The following is a 21,351-nucleotide window of genomic DNA, read 5'->3' as shown; positions in this document are numbered from 1 at the left end:
CATAGATTTTTCCCAACCGACTGGTCTAGATTGTTAAACACAGATCGGTATCAACAAACCATCGTTTGATTAGTATGGTCTACGAGAGACCACACTCCTACTAAACTCATATTCCACTATATCATTTCATTTTACAAGCACTCATAACCCAACAATGATCACCCTTATGGCTCTCCATAATAATGCTAGTGCTCATAGTTTAAAATGCCTCTTGCTTATCCAAAATAATATTGTACCAAGAGAGGAGATGATCTACCAAATAAGTCTAAAGATGGTGCCATTGGATATTATTATATCGAACCCAAATAATTTGTTTTCCAAATTATTTTGAATCGAGTTAGGAAATGTCGGATGTGCATTGTTTCTCACAATTTAAGGAGTACCAATGTAATTCAGAAGAGTTCTTGATCGGCTTTCCTTTTTTCTTTTTTCTTTTTTTGTTGTTCAACCTTGTTTCCTAATAAAAGTGTTTTGACCTGTTTACGACTTTTTCGTTTTTTTAAAAAATTGTTGGTTGTGCGTTAGCAATTTTTGAAACCATTAATAGTTTTCAAAAGGGCTAGGAATGGAAAGAAGATTAGCAATTTTTGAAATTTAGTAGTTATCAAAAGGGATTAGCGTAGGTAGGACTGGAAACCAAAACCAATAGGTGAATCACAAGTGGTGCTGCAACCTTGTCCTGAACCCCATTCTATTTCATGTTAAAAATAATAAAACTATTGTTAAATCCTAAACCCTAAACCCTTTACATAGAATTGGTTAATCGGAAGAATTATAAACGCTTACCATGTAATTAATTTAACAATGTAAATAAAACTATGGTTAAATTAATTACCTGGCAAATTTTATAATTCTTCCGATTAACCAATTAAATGTATGGGGTTTAGGGTTTAGGTTTACGTTCTCTCTCTCTACATCGAGTTTGTTCACCGCGATTGGGTAGTTGCCTCAACAAAACTGAACAAGCATATGTATCTAAGAAGCCACCAAACGTGCTTCCACTCTATATCCATTCAGTTGTGCAGACACCTAAAAAGGGCCACTGAGACAAGAAGTTATATCCAAGAAACGGCATTTTAACATTAATAGATTGACCATAACAAGTGTTACAATCAAATGAATAGCCCCGGCTGACCGGCTTCATGTGGGAAAGGATATTTCCTCTCTTTCTTTTTCTCTCACATACTGTTAAGAACCAGAGTAGAGAAACATAATAGCTCAAATGTGACACCCAATGTAGCAACTCTTGGCTCCATGCTTTCTTAAATGAAAATTATCTCAGCACCAAAAAGTACAAAAGAAATAGAATGTTATTTCCTAGCAGTGGAACATCTTACAAGATTTCATGAGAGAGAGAGACAGAGAATTTACATTAAATAGATAAATCATAGATAGATAGCCAATTTTGAAAAAGAGAGTAATTTACACCATCTAGCACAACCTAGCAACCTTTCTTTAAACATAATAACTCTTGGCATGGAAATGCTTGGCAGTCAAGCTGTTAGTTGAGCCAATTTACCACCTACCAAAAGCACACCTCAAGTTTGGGCACCAGTTGCTAGAGTTTAGCTGCATTCCATGTTTAAATATTAATATTCTAGAATAACAATGAAGAAAATAATTTATTCATATTTTAGAATAACAATGAAGGGAAATAAACAACTTCGAGTTTCAACATGATTAAATCTATGAGGTGAACTGCTGAAAGAGAAATGCTGAAAAAAGCCGAGTCACAATTTCACCTGATATTGGAGGGTCATTATGCATAATTAAGAAGGCAAAGGATTCAAAACTTTCCCTTTGCCAGTCTAGGAGCCATTGAAAGGTCAATATCACCATAAGGATGTTCTTGTTGCACTTCAATAAAAGCATTGCTCTTCAAAACCTGCAATTTTCGAAAGGTTGGGAATCTGTGCTTTGATCCAAAATCTTGCACACTAAGGCCGGCCCGAACTTACCAAGAACACCACTAGCTGAAGTAGAAAAGAAATTGCATTTATGCATGTAGAAAGAGCAATTTGATGTAAACTAACAATACCTTTAACCTTCCTATTTTATAAGACTTAAGGCTGTATAAGGTCAAATAACCATATAGATACACACGTACAATGAAATTGTTAGAGATATTCATGTACAATGAAATGGAATAGGTTGCAAGTTTACTTGAGAAGAACTCAAAACAAAGCATATGAAGATTACCAAAGTTTCAAAGAACAGTTTGGCACACTCATTTCTTGTTCTTCCTTCAAGAATTCTGTTCAAGCTTAGATTTCTTAAAGGTCTTTTTGAACTCTCGGATTGAAACGCTTTCTGTAGATACTGTGCAACTGCCCTGTGCCAATACCAAGCAGCTATCAGGTTTACATAAAAAATAGGAAACATCCCAAAACAAAACTTGTTCAAAAGGACATACTTACCTGGTCCTCACAGACCAGGTATGCACACCATCTTCTCTAGGTCCCTCTATAAGAGAACAAAGCCACAAATCAAGTTAGATTAATAAATCCGAATTTAAAATATAGCCCCCATGCCCTCCCAAACTTATTGGAATACACACCGAGATTTAATGCTAAACTAAATGGCGCTCATCACATGAAATGTGATTTCTCAATATACTTTTGTCCAAGTGAGTATGGAAAATCATAGTGCATTGGGGTCATAACCATCCAGTGAAATGCATGTCAGGTGGGACTCACCACCTGCGATCATGTACTCATTTTGTGGTAGGACACAGTCCGTCTCCATTGCCAAACACTCCATAGGAGGTCATGATGCTACTGGACTATGGTGAGCCAAAGTCCATTGGACAATGATAAATTTCCCCTTCAGAATAAGTCATTCATCTGAAATCACTTTCAGAGGCAGTGCATTTGCATTTACCTGATTGACCAGCATCTGCCTTCAAAAAGGTCCTACAAAAGAGTAGTATAATTTATGGTCCAGCAGATCTCAAGAACATTATTCCATAAGAGCAATAGAACTCACAGTGAGCAGGAAAAAACAGTTGCCTTACCCTTCACATAGGCATGCTCTTTGTTATCAATTTTGCAGACTTCTTTTCAGTTTTCTATTCCAATTCAACGCCCCAAGTACCAAAGACAGAAAAACAAACACACACACATGCACATGCACATACACATACACACCAGCCCACACAAACACACATAGAGCCAGGAACTTTAAGGGCACGCACAACAATGTGTGATGGCATGTATGGAAAAACACTCTAAAGGGTATTAAAAAATGGCAGTTTCTCTCCTGCCTTTTAACAACAATCCATTTATGAAAACTATGCCCAACGTTAGAAATGTTAGTAGTTAAAGTAATAAAGTGGAAAGGAGTCTTTTTGTTTGAGGGTTCATGTACGAGGAGCAGTCAAATTGAAATTTCACTTCTGTTACGGAAGAGAGGTGGTTTCATTGTAGAAGGGTTTTCGCTCCTTAAGAGTATGATGCTCTAAAAAATAAAACCCACTAAAATGGCCTGAATATGTATGTTAAAAGTTTCATAATGAAATCTTCTGACCATTAGCACTAGTCATATTATGGTAGTTATATTTCTTTTATTTAACAAATCATGACAGAAAAGTGGTCAGCAGACTTCCATTTCCAATGGATCAAACCTCACCTCTGGTGTCTCAATAACACGTAGCTGCTCCTCTTGATCAGCAGCTGATGCTTCAAGCAGGTCAGCAGATGGAGGTTCCCACTCCATATTCTCAGTTTCCAGAGTCATTCCACTAGGTAACGTTGATCCCACAGTGTGAGGAATTTCATAAGTGGAGTCGCCTATTCTTGGAGAAGGATATGGCAGTTGGGGAAAGCTATCAATTTCTTCACTGGGAGTAGATGGTGTGCGAGCACAAGATGGAGCTCTTATGCCTTCTTGTGGGTCCTCAATAGGAACCTGTCCAGTTTCTTCATTTGGCACAACCCTAGTTGATCGACCAGCAGGCAATGGAGCTCTTGTGATTTCTTGTTGATCCTCCACAAAAGCCTGCTCAATTTCTTCATTTGGAATAGATGAAGGGCCATCAGGAGATTGAACTCTTTTGGGACCTTGTGGATCCTCCACAGAAGGCCCTGCAACCTTGGGAGCAAGCAACATTTTTTTTAATGCTTCTTGGAGAGGCATGCACAAGTCTGAAATAAACATTTCATATAGCATCAATCGATTGGTCTCTCCATTGATTTATTGGTTTTAATATGCATTTAAGAATCAAACTTTTTGTTTAATTAGTAACTTCAACTAACCATTGGTTAGGGCAGTTCTTATTATTGAGAACATGATAAAAGAGAAATAATGTATAAAGTGCCAAAGAAGCATGCCAGGTATTGAGGGCTCAAGGAAAATCTGATCAATGTGAGAGCTCCTGTAGGCCTCCCGAACATCTAGAGTTGAGACTGGGCATTTCTTACGTTTACGCACAAGTTTGCTTGCATCTTGCAGTTGCATTTTCATGTCCCTGCAAAATCCAAGGAGAGCGTCATATCATAAATCCAATAGGGTAAAATAGAAAATGAGAACTTTGTTATTTATATTGCAAACAGAAAAGCAAATAATGAAGTAGAATTAGTACACAGACACCTAAAATATGCTGCATATGTCTCACAAAGTGGACAATGCTTAGTTGATTAGAGAAAGAAAAAACAGAGATCAGGTTCCTATCCATAACTTACTCATTAGACAATACAATGACTTCATCAAACTGCTTCCTCTTCCTTGATCTCTGATTTATGTTCTGAACAGGAGGACTTGAAGCCATCTTAATTGTGCCCTCTGAATCGTAAAAAGCAACTTAAATCAATATACAATATGGCAGCAACTCTTACATGAGCATCATAATTTGTGAAAGAGAAAATAAATGCAAATTCTATACAGGATAAACATGATTTTGATGTTCACAATATTGAATTTACAAATTAAAAGAAAAAAAAATCATCAACAATAGAACAATAATATATTTTAAAAAATTTAAAAAGTTAATTTCAAGAAAAAATAATTACCATATTGCCCCTGAATCATAAAAAGCAACTTCAATGGAGAGAAGATGCATGAAGACTCTTACACAAGTTGTTAAGATAATCAAATATAAATTTCAGAAGAAAAATATGGTTTTCTTGCTCACAATAATAAATTACCCCCAAAAAGGATAGTGAGCCAACCTGAAGGAGGGCCTGGAAGAATCTCTGGTGTACGTATCTTTGCTCCTATATCATAAAAAGTAACTTTAATATATAGAAGACCTACTAATGACTATCACACAGGAATCATAAGTTCCTCCAAAAGAGACCCCAATGTAAACCAAATAGATATGGCTTTGAAGTTAAAGATATAAAACTTAAAGAAACCCAAAAAATACAAAAACAAAAAAAATTAGTAACAGAAAACCTGCAAAGAGGTATTAGACCCCACAGGCCACACCCCCTTCCCCCCACCCCCACCCCCAAAAAAACAAAAAAAAGTAAAGAAAAACAACCAACTTCACTCACAAGATGATACACTGATGACTCGTTACATGGGCATCAGAAGTTGTTCAAAACCAGATGTAAATTCCTTTGAGCAAAACAAGGTTTTGATGTTGAAAATATAGAATTTGCATGAAATTCCAAAGCAAAAAATGGATAGTAGCCAACCTGAAAATGTAGCCAAACCAGAACCAGGATGAAATCGCCCTGCTTCAAGAATAGGAGCTTCAACTATGTCTGGCACATATGACTCATCTATGATATGATCAACAGGTTCATTTTGTGGTACAGAAAATCCAGCAAGGTCATTCATTACAGGGTTGGAGGGCAATGGTTGGACCACATCACGCTGAAGTTCTGGGGTTTCGTGGAAAAACTGATCTTCCAAAATTCTATTATTAGTAACTTCAAGACTTTGTTGAGGATCAATTCCAGCCATGCCCACACTAGTATTTATTGAAGGAGGCAGAACACTGTCATGAAAAAAACCATATTAATATTTTTACAGATAAATGTGACTTGGAGATTCAGTCTGTGAAATGATATTATTTCTTTTGTGAGTGACTATACCATACATTCATTAAGTGATGATACATAATTCATTGATGGACCATCCACCATCAGTCAAATTAGAGATTAATCATAGTTAGGTACATCACGAAATGCAGCCAGGTATATGTAATATCTACCATCCTTTATCAAGAACAAGAGGGTCACTGCCCCTTTAGAGAACCATATGCTAGACTTTAGAAAAAAAACAAATTGAAAAGAATAAAAGGATCGCAGGAATGGGTAGACATACACTTCTTCAATTATCCTCATCCCGAAGTATTGGAACCCAAATTGGGAACTCATACCTCCAAAATCCTGAAAATTCGCGCATTTAGATCCATGAAAATAATAGGATGTGCATGCTTCATGCAAGTACCAAACACATTCATGACATTATAAGAATACTTTAATGTGGATATCTTCACAAACTATGGTGCACAGTGTGCGTCAAAATGGTTGTTGTATCCATGTTGGACACTTAAAAAACATATGGATTTCACAATAAACTGATGTTGTGGCCATGTCCATATCCGAATTCAGGCATCATTACATAGTTCACAAGTAACAATAAGGACATCATCACATTATTCTAGGTAAATTCTTTTTTACAATGGGTCAGTACGTCATCATTCAAAGGACTTGGTATCAAGTTATATCGATTGTACATTCCCAATCATAGGTGATTGAAGATAACTATGGAACCATATGAAATTAATTTGCAACCAACCACCAATGAGAATGTATGCTTGATATAGCCATGGAGTATTATATAGCAGATTAGATTTGAAATAAGTCATAAAAGAAACAGAGATGGATTGCTAGTTCAATAATTTGAAATACCTCATTCACAAAAAATTTTGTGTATGGACTTCCTTCACCAGGAACCTGATCTGCATAGGGCCAAGAAAAAAAAATTTATATGATGATAAACATAGTCTTGCAGAGAAAACCATGAATTGACAAACCAATCTGCATAGTCCAAGCCAAAAAAAATAAAAAAAAAACCTGATATAGTAATCTGATCTTGAGGTTTGAGATGATTATCTGGTGCCCTGACAAATGACAACACATAAATAAACTAATGTTCCCGAATAAATACATAACATATGAAAAAACACAATTACAAGCTTCTGTGAAAGAATAAATATGCAAAGTCTGGAAAGAACTCCATCAATAACATTTATAAACTTAAAGCCCAACATTCGTGTTGGTGTGGATATTTCAAGTGGTGAACAATTTTCTTCTCATGAATTCTAGGTAGAAGGAAATCTCACTCAGCTGTGTGATAATCCATATCCAAAGCATCAAGTTGAAATGTGTCAGGCAAAGTGACAGAGTTGAATGCTGCACACGATGCATCTGCAGGAAGGTCAACATGTATCGTGGCAATGGCACTTCGTAATTTAGATAAGGCCTCATTGCAGTCATGGTAAAGATAGTCAACTTTCTTTGAATATATGCAAACAACACCCAGTAGGAGGTGCCCTGATATCCTTAGTGCAATGGGGACTTCAGAGAACATGATTGAATCTGAAAAAGCAAAAAAAATAATTACAAAAAAAAAGGCAAAAGAGAGAAAAAAGTCAAAAAAAAAAAAAAAAAAAAAAAGGATAAACGAAATAGAATTAAGTAGGGAAAAAGGAAGAATATTTAAAGTGTGATAAAATGGGAAAAACTAAGGCCTGATGCTGAACACAACAAGGCAACATTAACAAACTCATCAAAAATAAATAAAAACACCAACATATACAAGCCAATGTCAAAAAGAAAGGGGTAAAGCCATCCAATTATTAGACAAAGGATTAGTGAATTTTACCTGGAATGCATGTTAATTCTGTGAAAAAGAATAAGATAGAAACCATCAATAGAACACCTCTAAATGGTATCCTATCCCAATTTTTTCATGTAATACGAGAGTGATTCTGATACCCATAACCCTCACAGGATTCCGACCAAAAACCAACCAAAATTTGTTAAACATTCTTTCTTTTCATTATAGGGGTTAGAAATTGCATGTGGAATTTTTAGCATAAATTTCCACCATACTTCTGATACATGGCCTATACATATCCCAAATTTCAGATTGTTTGTCTATGTATTTTTGTTTGTCCTACCTGTATTCAAACTAATTATTAAACCAATTGCCAAAATTTAACCCATTCTTTTTTATGGACTGGCCAGATTTCAACTGAAATTCTGGTATCAAACAAGTCTCCAGGATGCATGACTAAAAACAAGTAGCATCACACATTTTTCTGACAATCTAGTCATGCAAAAATTAATGGATGCACACATTTCAGATACCATATTCATCAAGCAACAATTTCAACTCAAAAAGCAAATACACAACATCAGATGCTTCATCATGAAATCATTCAAATTAGTTAATTCATCAAAAACCATGAGATAAGCAAGAATCAGAAGAGTATATACCAACAGATGAAGGGATGTTGGTCTCTGCAACTAGAGACTTGCGAAGCTTGTGCTGGAGATGCGCAGCCATCCATACAGTTCCAAGAGGGCCCTTTCGAGTGAGAATGTAATGAGAATAAAACATCGTTTTAGGGTTTCAATACAAGGGAAACTGAAGAGAAAAGGTTTGATAATAACTTCAAAAGGGAGATGCAAAGATAATGTTTCTGTATAAAGTTAAAGAGAGAGCTAGCGTATGGAGGATGAATTTTCCAACCATGGTTTTAAGTTTAACAAGGGGCTAAGGGTTTTTTAATGGAAGTTGTGGAGCTGGAGAGAGAGAGAGAGGAGTTTTTAAAGGAAGAGCAAAGGTGGAGAGAGAGAGAAACGTTTTTGGGCCTGTTTGATATCTGGAAGCAAGTTCATGAATTGTAAATTGGAAGTTCCTCCTTGCTGGGAAGATAGAAGTTACTGTAAAAAGTTCCTGATTTCTGTGTTTGATAACCTCCTGGGAAGTTAAAGAAATTCCTGATTTCTGCGTTTGAAAACCTCATGGAATGTTAAGTAAGTTCTAAGTACCTGGATTGCCAACCAGAATACCCTGAAGTAAGTCATGATTTTAAAGTATCGAACAATGAGCATGTCCAAACCTATAGTTTTTCATGAAGTAACACAAGAATATATACAATTTACAAGGGATTTGGGCTCATTGTTTGGTGGTGGGGGCTTTGAGGGCTGCAACAAAATGTCCAATGTTCAAATTTCATTGCTGACCTAACAAAATAGTCTTAATATCATACAATCTACTGATGAAAATATAAATTGATATTATGTGATTTTCCTTAGAGCAAGATGATGCATCATGATCAATCAATATGGTGCCCAGAACACAACCCTATTATGGGCTTTTATGGCTTTCACAGCCATCCATCACCGGTATGTAGAGACCATAAAGAGCCTAAAGTCATTACTCATATTATCTCCAGAAGCTTCCGATCACTTGATCATGTGCATAAACATACATATTTTTGCAAATACTTACATTTGTCTCTATAATCATACAACAAGTACATGGTAAACATCAGTGAGCAAATACCTCTACGTGAAAAAAGTAATTGGACATACCTATCAAGTGTATTTTTCAACAGATAAGATCGTTCATGACAGCTTGACTATGGTATATCAATCTCAATGTTCAGGACCTCCATGCCAGCATTTCCTGTAACGCTCCCATAAAACTCTAATACCAAATAATGTTGACCAATAGTGATGGACTAATATACTGAATTAACAATTGTTTCTAATAAATTGAATTCTTAGTTTGACAGAATTCAGGTTTACAGACTCAGGAAACAGTCAAGCACTACTGTTATTCCATCACCAGAATCTTGCAATGCTCTTCCACAAATATAATTTTCTATTTTAAATGCCCAAAGAAAGTAATCTAGGATAAGTATTGGTCCATTAACATATAAATAATCATGATCAAGTCTAAAGATACTATGGTCAAAATTATCAAAATGCCAACGATATATGTAACCAATTTCCCTTCATACAAATGGATAGTAACCAATTCCTTTTGGGCATTTTGATCTAACGATCTTGCATTATATTCTTCTACTCAGTAAAGCTACTGCAAGGGTAATAGGTTCAGATACAAATATAACCAACAGCACAGAGTTCAACTTTTGAAATCTAGGAATTTCATAACAAAGGCCTTCTGTAGAAACATATAAAGAATGCAAGGTCTATGTAACTAAGTGCCCCTCATCATGAGATAGATCATAATGCATCTTACAAACCAGAGATGATCAGTTCCTAGTTAAAGGTGGAAATCACAAGTTTAATTTATATAAAATGAAAAAAAATGAAAATCGCAACTCATTCAGACGGAAATTACAAGGAGTTTCTGGAGCAGCAGGTATGTCTAGCGAAATTCAATAAAAAACCGCTACTCAATGGCAATATGCAATCAACAGATAACAAATATTCATACTTCCATATTGAGATTACCCTGGGGCTTTAGCTTCTCTTTGGAAGTTATTGTTAGACCACGCCTCATTAAGCAAGTCTTCTTCCACAATGATCTACAACACAAGCTACTATGATCTTACATTCGCATACCATCGCAAGAAAAGAAGAACTTGATAGCAAAAACACAAGGGTAAAGAGGACCTTGTATACAATGAGAGAACAATCAAGCCCTAAGATGTACTGAAAACGGTTTTTATACTGATTAACAATAACAAGATTGTGAACTTTGCTGATGCTTTTTAGGAGATGAAGTTCAGGGGATGTTTTCCCATTGAGAAGACAAAAAGGTCATGGAGGCCAATTCGGCTCTCAGTCAATTGGCTCCCTAATTATTTATCCTTGAAATAGCAGTTGAAACTTTCGTCATACGAATAATTAACAATATTTAATAAGAAAAGTAACAACATTATAACATAAAGAAGAAAGAAAGTACCCAATAGAACTTCTATATATCCAATGATGTAAATGACTTGAAAGGGTTAAATGGAAGCTGTTTTAGAGATGAATTTAACCAATCATTTTGCATACTCTTGTTTTATGTGAACTACACATCAATTCTGCCATGAAAAGCAAGACCAAATGGCTCCAGTGAATCAAAGAAGGAAATAATGAAAGGAATAACTAAGATTTCATCTACAAATCAAAAATCTAAAGAAAGGCAACACCCAAAAAGGAGCCAATTCCACTAAACAATCATCCAAATAACTCCAAGCCAATCAAAATAGCTAAACCAGATTCATTGCTTAACCCAAATAACAACCCGAATCAATCCAATGAAACAGTAAAAACCACAACAAAAGAAACATAATAATACCCTAAAATGGAGTTAAATTCATAACCCCAACTCTATTAAGCTTGTGAGGCCAAGACATTTACCTGGTTGGCAAGATTTCCAGTTCCTGTTGGTATTCACAAGGCAATCCTGTGAACAAACATCGGTTCAAAGCAACTTGGTTCTTGCCCCCAAGTTCTGAATTCACTGCTAACCTCCTGGAAGAGAAAGCAGTGCCTTCTAACAATAGCAATTTTGATACCACAATAATGGTCCAAGTTGCATCCTTAAGAAGGAATAGCTACCTGAGTAATGAATAGCTACTTTGAGTAAGGAATAATGTGCATTCCTAAGAAGGGACAGCAACTAGTCATAAACAATCAATCCATTAATCTAAATTCTAAAGTTTCATTGATTACTACAGTGTCAATCACATTCAATCAATAATATCAACGTTCAGATACTGTTCTAGGTTTGTAGCGCATTTGATCAGAGATCTTGCATGAATAAACAGTAAATGAAAAATTAAAAAAGCTTAAAGCAAAGATTTACAAAGCTACCGATGCTACATGAAAAATCAAAGCATCACAGAGAGAGCATTAAAATCAGACCACGACAGAGAAACAAGGAGACATAAGAAAGAGAAACCAAAACCGATAAGAAACCAAAACAAGTAAAAAATAAACCAAAAACCCAAAAATCCATTATTTACAGATAATTTATCCAAAAAAAAATATTGATCTAAAAAATCTTCTGCAACAACCCAGATGATAAAAATTAAAAGCATTACTGAAATAGCGGGCTTCAGACTATTTCAGAAGAGAGCTAGAAGAGTGAGGACCAGAGTTGATAGCTTCAGATGGGGACTACAACACAAATTGGGGAAAAGGGATTTGCAGAGACAGCGCAGGGTACGATTGAAGCAACTTTCTGTTATCAAACACGCCCTTTGCATAAGACAAAAAAAAATAGAAGGCGGGAAACGAATTCCTTCACCGAGACGCCTCAAGGGCGGGACCGTGATGATTTTCGTCTTATTTTTTGAGCGTGTATGGCATGCGCCCGCGGAAGCGCATTATACAGTTACTTCTTTACCCAGACAGATATAACGACTGCTGATCCAATATGTGTTATCATTAATCCAAATATCGAAGGGTCATAGTATACTTCTTTTTACTCAAATTGAATTGAAAATTCCTAAATTTTTCTTTTTGGTGTTAGCAAGTTGGCCTAAGTTTGTGAGTGAAATTATTCACAGTGAAAAGTTCATAATATTAGGCAGAATATTTGGAGATATTCATTCAAAAGAAACGCCAACACTTTTACAACTTTATTTGAAAGAAATTTATTTTAGAGTTTCCATTGAATATTTTTAATCGTCAAAATTGACTGCATTTGCAAATGTTCATTTATAAGAAATGTTAGCACTTTCACGATTCGATAGGGTTATTCATTTTTTCAACCAAAAGAGTACAAGCGTAGGTCTCATATCTCTCTTGAGGATATTAGTTTATCGAATTTCCTTATTAATTTTGTTGTTCAGGCAAGTTTTTTAAATCTAATGATACAAATTGGGATCGTCCAATTTGGATCGAGTTATGTGGGTGGGAGATGGAATCCCTTATTCACCCATCTTTCTATTTTTCCTTCTTTTTCATGTCATTAATATGTCGGACTCTTTATTGTTTTGGGTAATTTAGTTTTTTATTTTTTGGTAATTGATAACAAGCCCCTACTCATTTTTAAGTAGGTAGTGGCTTTTAATGCGTTAGGTGAGAATAAAAGCTAAGTTGAAACTTTAGCTAGAACTCAAGTGGTGCTGGCAACACGATACCAAACTCAATTATCGATAAATTAATCTAAACCACTATAGAACCCAAGTCAACTAGCTAATCTGGTTTTTAAGGCACTAGTTATGCCACAATTGTTACTACAGGAAAGGTCCAAAGTACAAGGTCGGATGCATTTGGAGTGTAAAAGTTACATCAGGAGCGAATTGCGCTATTGCTATTCTTCTACTATTGCAATCCGAGATGCACAGGCGTTGAATCCAATATGTACGTATAGAATCCGAGATGCACAGTAGAGTCGGAGAGAGAGAGAGAGAGAAAAGAGTTTTTAAATGAAGCAGCAGAGGTGGAGAGAGAGAAAAACGTTTTGAAGAAAGAAAAAAAGTAGGGGTTTTTAAATGAGCGCCACGAGAGCGGAAAGTGATGATGATTTAGGTATTATTTTTTGAGCTTGTATAGCGTACTTTCGCGGGAGCGCATTATACATATATTCTTTCACCCAAACGGATGTAACGACTACTAATCTAATACGTGTTATCACTAATCCAAATATTGAAGGTTCATAGTATACTTCTTTTTTCTCAAATTGAATTGAAGATTCCCAAATTTTTCTCTTTGGTGTTAGCAAGTAAGTCTAAGTTTGTGCGTGAAATTATTGACATTGAAAAGTTCATAATATTAGGCAGAATATTTAGATACATTCGTTCAAAAGGAACACCAACACTTTTACAACTTTATTTGAAAGAAATTTATTTCAGAGTTTCCATTGAATATTTTTAATCGTCAAAACTGACTGCATTTGCAGTTCATTTTTAAGGAATGCTAGCACTTTCACGATGCCATAAAGTTAATTCATTTTTTCAACCAAGAGGACAAGTGTAGGTCTCATATCTCTCTTGAGGAGATTAGTTTATTGAATTTCCTTATTAATTTTGTTGTTCCGACAAGTTTTTAAAACTTGATGATAGACATTGAAATCGCCCAATTTGGATCCAGTTGTGTGGGTGGAGATCGAATCCTGATTCCACCATCTTTCTATTTTTTCATGTTATTAATTTGTCCGACTCTTTATTGTTTTGGGGGAAATTATCGTAAATATACATTAATTTAAGCTTAATTGAAAAAAAACTCTAAAATTTTGTTTACCTCGTCTACATCATTTTTCCTCATTTTCGGCTTTTTTTAGACCTAAATGACCTTCACGATAGTCTTACTACTGTAATACATATCATTTTATACGGTATTTAAAATACCGTAGTAATTTCAAGTAATATTACGGTACTTTAAATACAGTGAACTCTGGCCATGACCGTGAAGCCAATTACGGTACTCTAAGTACCGTAAAAACTAAAACCCGTTATACAGTATTTTAAGTACTGTAAAAACTAACTCATCTTATACGACACTTAAAATGTCGTAAATCTTTTTTTCATTCTGTTCATATTTATCTCTTTCATCTCTAATTCTTTTTATGTTTATCTCTTCTTTCTCTCTCTAATTCCTTTTAATATTTATCTCTTCTTTCTCTCTCTAATTATTTTCATCTCTTCTTTCTCTCTTTACAATCTCATCATCATTTCATTAGATAGATCATATCCTCTGTTTGGCATAGCCGAAGTCAGTGTTTGATTACTCTGGCTAAAGAAACGATGATGAGATTGTAGAGAGAAAAAAAAGAAAAAAAGGAATTAGAGAGATAAAGAAAAGATAAATATTAAAAAGAATTAGAGAGAGAAAGAATAAATAAACAAAAAAATTAGAGATGAAAGAGATAAACAAAATGAAAAAAGGGTTTACGGTACTTTAAATGCCGTCTAAGGGTTAGAGTAAGTTTACGGTACTTAAAGTACCGTATAAAATGCCCTCAATATTACGGTACTAAAAGTACTGTATAAAATTCCCTAAGAATTACAGTACTTTATTGTGTAACATGTACTAACTATTACGGTAATACAACTACTGTGAAGGACATTTTGGTAAAAAAAAAACCGAAAATGAGAAAAAAAGGTGCAACCGAGATAAACAAAAGTTTGGGGTTTTTTTTAAAAAAATTAAAGTATAATTACGATAATTTCGCTTGTTTTGGGTAATTCAATTTTTTATTTTTGGATAATTGATAATAACAACCCATTTTTAGGTAGTTAGTGGTTTTTAATCCGTTAGGTGCGCGCTGAGACTTTAGTTAGGGCCTAGGTGGTGCTAGCACCGCGACCCCGAACTCGATTACCGATGAATTAATCCAGACTATTACAGAAGTCCAAGTCAACCAACTGATCCGGTTTTTACGACTAACTCTAACCAAAAGAGATGATCCAGTTAGAAGACTCTGCTATAGCCGTGTGTAGAGAGAGAAGAAATGTGTGTGAGAGAGAGAATCCTTCTAAACAAACCAAAAGCTTAACCTAACAAAGCCACAGGCTAAACAAACTATATATAGGTGGCGTTGTGACTGGAAAAATTCTGCTCAAGAGCTAAAACACTTTGCTCTAAAAGCTATGCTACAGAACTGTGGAGAGAGAGAGAGCTCTTTTGAAGGTTGGTTACCCCTTCATACTTCAAAACAAAAAGCACCTCATCTCAAGATCCAAAGCATGTCCAAACTGATCTTTGCTCAAGACTTAGGCTTTGTCACTCGAATCCGCCGCCCTTCCAAAAGCTATCAACCCAAAAAGAAAATATCAAATTAAACAAGAGTATAATCCTAACACAACAATATTCAACCAAAACCAAGACCCTAAACCACCGTTCATGAACTCAATTTCGAGGAAAAACAACAATAACAGTTATCAAATATCACTTCAAGAAGCTACAAGGTTAGGAGAACTCACAGCATTGTTGAATGATGATATGGCAGCCTCTACGTCTTCTTCCAATGAAAAGGAAACAAATCCAAACCCACTAGATTTAGAAGTACCAGGAACTCTTCTTACCTTGGCACTGAGAACTTTTCCTTTTTCAGAAAAGAATTTGCTGAGCATATCAGTAGTTACAGTCTTGGCGAGGTTTCCTACATAGACTTTGTGTGGCCTATCAACGAAGTTGGACTCCTCGGCTTGGAGTTTCGATTTATCAACAACTTGTAGGGGTTTCTCCGTATCTTCCGCCCCCAATTTCCTTTTCATGGAAGGAAAAACACAGTTTAGTTTAAAAGACCCAATAGAAAAACATCATGTTACTTGGGAAGTATAATTTACAAGACAGTGGTTGCATAAAAAATGAGTCAAGTGATCTCTCTCTCTCTCACACACAAAAGAAAAAAAAAAAAATTGCAGCACAAATTAAATTTGTCTTTGGAAATGGATCCACATACTATACATGTGTGTATAATATATGCAATACAGACGCGCCATCCATTTTTGACATCATCTACGAACAACTGAGATGAACCATTGTTCGGCTTATAGACCATAATAGAGTTAAAAGTAAAATACCGGGTCATCTCCACCATCCCTGATGAGGGAAAAAAGTGGATGGCCAATCTGTTTCTAACATAAAATAAATGCAACATGTCTAATCATTGTTTTAAAATGTAGCTCCATCATGCGATTTGAGCTAGGAGGCACATTGCAAAAGAGTGCATATGCGCTTTGGTGGGACATACCCGCATATGCGCCACATCTCACCTCATAGCGCATCGCACCGCATATGCGCCCAAACAATGTGACCCCCCAAAAAGGGATCTTTAGGTATTTTTGGCCCCTTCAATGGGGGAAAGGGTTTTTGGGTTCTAAACCGTCACTTTCATGCTTTTTTCCATTTAATAGGAAAAGAAAAAAAATGGCGAAATTTTTTTTGTGAGAAAATCTTTCGATTTTGTCTTGGTGGATCTTTGCTTATTAATTAGGATTAGCTTGGGTGTAGATTTGAGGAAGTTTCTTCTATGATCTATCAAGAGATAGTGGATACAAAATATCTGACAAGTGATACTTTTGGAGTTAATGAATCAATTAAAGGACACAGTTTTTATGTGACCAACCCGCATATTGTAGAAATGTGGGTTTGACAATAAATATATTTTTTAAATTTAATTTATTTTAATTTTTAGAGAATATATAATCTAAAAATTGAAAACTAGAAATAATAATCATATTAAGAAAAAATTTGCATTGTTAGTTACACTTTTTTTTAGATGGACCACCTATTTGCATCCATCTTTAAGATGGATGCTTTATACCTCAGGACCGCATATTGTAGAAATGCGCTCATGCCCGCATGAAACAATTTTCCTAATTAAATACCTATTATCACATAAATGACATTCATATTTTTTTTCATGCATTAACCTATTTTTTGAGATTTTTTATAATTCTTTTATATTTAGTGACCGCATCAGGGTGATGCGCCCCCATCTAGACCATATCGCCGCATTGGGCCCCCCCAAGCGCATCAGGACCACAAACAATGTGTCTAATATATTTTTTAGTTTTCCTTTTGAAAAAGTCCTGCACGGTTGCGTCTAGTTTTCAAAATAGATGAGCATTAATAATGTGCAAAAACTGCGACCTAAGATTACTGATCTCAAAATCATTGCGATGATAATCCCCCGAGATGAAACCAGGAAATATTTTTTTTTCTTTTTTGATGCAGATGAGGAACTTTAAATTATGAGGAAGCTCTAGTCAGGAATCTGAACAATAAATCAAACTGGAATACAGGCCCTTACCACGCCATTCAGCTTCTCAATAGCAGCATTAGCATCCTCTATTGTGCTCATTGTCACAAAAGCTAACAGGCGACTTCTTCCTGAGTATTTATCATACATTACCTGTACACAACAAATGGAAAACATATTTGATTCAATGTCCCCAATCTCATCTATGCATGAATCGTGTCGCATCTCTCTCTCTCTCCACAAAAAACATAATCAGTAATGATGAATGTAATTACAAAATACAGAAATAGAGATAATCACTACAATAGCCCACGAGAACATTCTAAAGACAGGATGATGCTCAAGTATCAGTTAACACATCCTTTATTTATAGCATGCCAAAATGTACCAATAATTCATGGATCTATAAAAAAAACTTATTGTTACAAACCATCATCAACAGATGTCCTATCTATACTGACAAATAACAAAACAAAATCATACAGAGGTATGTTTAGCTAGTTACCACGTTATATATTTGACAATGGTGAGTGATTCCAGTTATTTTGGCATTTAAAACAGAAAACAAAATACAAGTCTAGAGAAAAACTACTTTAATACCACGTCAAAAAACTTAAATAGAAATTCAGGACAAACAAATTAATAATAAAAATATTATAAAAGAAGACCAGTGCTATAAAGTTTGAAGATTACATAAATTATTATTACACTCAATCACTGAATAAAAGGACAAGGCACCATCTGAATGAAGACCCCTAGGGCTAACAAGTGCTATATCATACTAAAAAATGTTGGACAAGATGATACCCGTCAACATTGGACCTAAGATATTGCATAGTTCTTACATAATGGGAGCTAAGGAATTCTTAAACTTAACATTGTGACTTAAGATAGGGCCCATTGCGTAAATAAATTGAATGAACCTTGAAACATACTTCTCAAGTTCTCATGGTGCCAAATAACAGAAAGCATCGATAAAATTTAGTAGTCAACATATTATCTTTGGCTAGATATAGAATTCCACAACGTTAAACAACATCAATAAGTACCACTTTTGTTTCTTCATGAAAGTGTGGCATTTGAATTCTCGTCCCCAAATTTTGCCATCATGTTACCCATTCAAAGAGGAGAAGAATCAGAGTTCAAACCACTTTTCTCTTGCAGTTCACGATGCTGGAGAACTTGTGTTGGCTTTTGTAAATGTGGGACACAAATTTGTATATTGGAGTCCTCCCCGATGCCTCGATACTAGAACATATTTACTGGTGGATACTGCCAAGTAGCTCTGTAGACCTTTCCAATGAAGGTTAAAAAACATCCAGCTACTAATTCTTCATGTTATCACTAAGGTCATTAGTTCCTTAGATGGCCCTTTTTGTGACTGTATTTCTCAATTTTCTCAACTAAATCTCAATTGATGGACACAAGATATATGGATCCAATTCAAAGTCTATAAATCAGCTAAACACTACATTAAAAAACAAATAAAACCAAATCAAACACGGTTACACCACATCATTTGATAACACCATACTTCCAATCAGTGTTATGAGAATTAGTCAAGTCCACTCGGACTTGGCTGAGTTGGGGCAAGTTCCATAGCAACCTGCCCCACTCTTATAAATGAGGTAAAAGTTAGAAGAAAAAAACAATTGCATAAAAAATTAGGAAAAATGAGAAAAAAAAAGAGAGGAAAACAGTGCCATATTAGTTACAATTAAGTTTCTGGGTGATTTCAATATTTTTTTAAGATGATTTGGAAACCTTTTTTTTTTTTTTTTTCGTTTCAAATTTTTTCTAAATATTCAAGTCCTAAATCAAAAATTTCAATAATCGGTCTTTTATAGATTTTTTTCATCTTATCTTTTGTGATTTTTATTCCTCTTTTATTTCTTATTTTTAACTTTTAAAAATTTTACTTTTTTTTGTTTTTACTTTTTGTCAACTTCCAGGGTTGCACACAACTCGAGCGGATTCGGCTCAGTTACTCGCCTCAGCCATGGGCCGAGTGGGTCGAGGTCATATCCAAATCATTGCTTCCAATAATGCAGTGGAACAATCATTTAACATTACCGATACAGTTCCGCTGATTGCAGTTGTTTGCAAGGAATACTATTGTAATAGTTACTATACTTAATGATGCAAATTATTTTTACAAAAATAAAAAAAATAAATCAGCACTTTAATTTGCAGAAGGATATCTAAAGAGCAAAAATTAACAAGGGTTGTAAAACCCAAGAGAAAAAAAAAGAGAACAAAATCAGCTGCCGAGGAAGGGTGGTACGACCCAAGAGGAAAAGAAAGGGAGTAATTGTTATTTAATAATTTATTTTAAATTTATAATGGGTGGCTGTGGTTAAATAAGATGGATGGCAACGATTTCGTAGGAACTTTTTAAGGTTACGAGTTATTTAGATATGGGTGCGGTTTGTATATAGCCTAGGCTCTAAACAATCAAATTAAAGCCTACGTTCAAAAAGTATCGAAAAATATGGTTTCATCATAGCCTTAAAATATAATTTTATATTTATTTATAAAGTTCAAAGCTTCAAAAATAGTGTCGATCAACCGATCTATGAAAACTTGAAAATCTTGAAAATTGACTGTCCAAAAATGCCTTACAAAATACACTATTTCCAAAACTTGAAATCCATTTTTTTCTCATGTCCATGCTTTTTGATGTCGAGATGATCAATTTGAAGATATTTGAACATCATAACTACCTCTTCTAGTGAAATTTTATTTGAACATCAAAACTACCTCGTGAAATTTTTGAGATAGGCTCAAATTTGATTGTTTAGAGCTTGGGCTCTATATAAACTTTTCCCTTTAAATATTGAAGAGTTTAGGAGAGTTAGATTGTTTTTTTTTTTTTTTTTCCGGAGAACGAATAAACTCTGGGAAGTGGTTTTATGATTGTTCCTTCATTATCTTTAAGACAAGCTGGTTCTTTGGAGATCTCTCTACGAATTAATTTGCTGCTTTTGCTTTCTAGGTGCTAATTTTGTGAAGAATCAACCCTAATTTGTATCACTTAATTTCATCAATATATTTCTCGATGCATTCCAGAAAACGTCACCAAATTTTCCCCAAAAGATTCCAAGTGTTATTGAAAGTAAATGAAATCCTTAACTTGAAGAACAAATAAAAGTAAAAAATGGCTTCAAGCCTCGAAAATAATTAGTAGCAGAAATTGGTAATGAGAGAAATTTAACTTTTCAGCGCGTCATAGTATGAATGAACAGTATATCTGATAGTTAACCTTCATCGAAAAAAATGATAAGCAGTATATGCGAAACTCACTCGGATCAAATAAAATACACGTTCATTAATAAAAGGGAAAATGTACGCTGAGAGCGAGAAATGGATAGAGGGGAACATATCTCTGAACTATCCAGAGAGAGAGAGCGGAGAGAAAGAGCGATAGAGAGACAAATGTAGAGAGAGATACCTCTGCCTTCTCCACTGAACCATGCTCACTGAAAATCTTAGAGAGCTTGGCATTGTTTACATCTCTTGGAATGTTGCCAACGTACAGCCTTTTCAGCGTCTCGGGTGACCTCTCTTCAGTGGAAACAGACGCTTCTTCAGCTTGAGCCCTAATCTTCAGAGCATTTCTAGGGTTTTTGATGCAAATAGATTCGTAACCTCTATTAAAGCTCACAAATGAAACTCTTTTGTTCGAGTTACGGGCTTCTAAGCTGAAATTGG

General features: G+C 35.0%; 2 protein-coding genes across 2 annotated transcripts; both read right to left on the bottom strand.

Moving 5' to 3' along the window:
* Positions 1–1,237: 1,237 nt before the first annotated feature.
* Positions 1,238–11,497, bottom strand: LOC18444716 (sister chromatid cohesion 1 protein 3). Its single transcript, XM_088866359.1, has 17 exons — positions 11,343–11,497; positions 10,429–10,519; positions 8,454–8,544; positions 7,295–7,550; positions 7,026–7,072; positions 6,861–6,910; positions 6,271–6,335; positions 5,637–5,941; positions 5,166–5,210; positions 4,680–4,779; positions 4,329–4,465; positions 3,628–4,142; positions 2,881–2,912; positions 2,418–2,463; positions 2,200–2,332; positions 1,743–1,973; positions 1,238–1,569 (listed from the first exon to the last, which is right to left on the bottom strand). The coding sequence occupies exons 2-14, from the start codon at positions 10,492–10,494 to the stop codon at positions 2,454–2,456; spliced, it is 1,719 nt and encodes a 572-aa protein (XP_088722485.1). The 5' UTR covers positions 10,495–10,519; positions 11,343–11,497; the 3' UTR covers positions 1,238–1,569; positions 1,743–1,973; positions 2,200–2,332; positions 2,418–2,453.
* Positions 11,498–15,411: 3,914 nt separating this feature from the next.
* PSRP2 (RNA-binding (RRM/RBD/RNP motifs) family protein) lies at positions 15,412–17,901 on the bottom strand. Its single transcript, XM_011628969.3, is given in 4 exon segments — positions 15,412–15,684; positions 15,857–16,124; positions 16,126–16,142; positions 17,692–17,901. Coding segments are annotated over 4 exon segments (504 nt in total). The 5' UTR covers positions 17,866–17,901; the 3' UTR covers positions 15,412–15,639.
* Positions 17,902–21,351: the final 3,450 nt, after the last annotated feature.

This window comes from Amborella trichopoda, chromosome 5 (assembly GCF_054954075.1).
Source record: "Amborella trichopoda isolate Santa Cruz 75 chromosome 5, AtrichopodaSantaCruz75HAP2 v2.0, whole genome shotgun sequence".
NCBI lineage: Eukaryota > Viridiplantae > Streptophyta > Magnoliopsida > Amborellales > Amborellaceae > Amborella > Amborella trichopoda.
The sequence above is the reverse complement of the archived record's forward strand: the minus strand, read 5'-3'. Positions and strand labels throughout refer to the sequence as shown.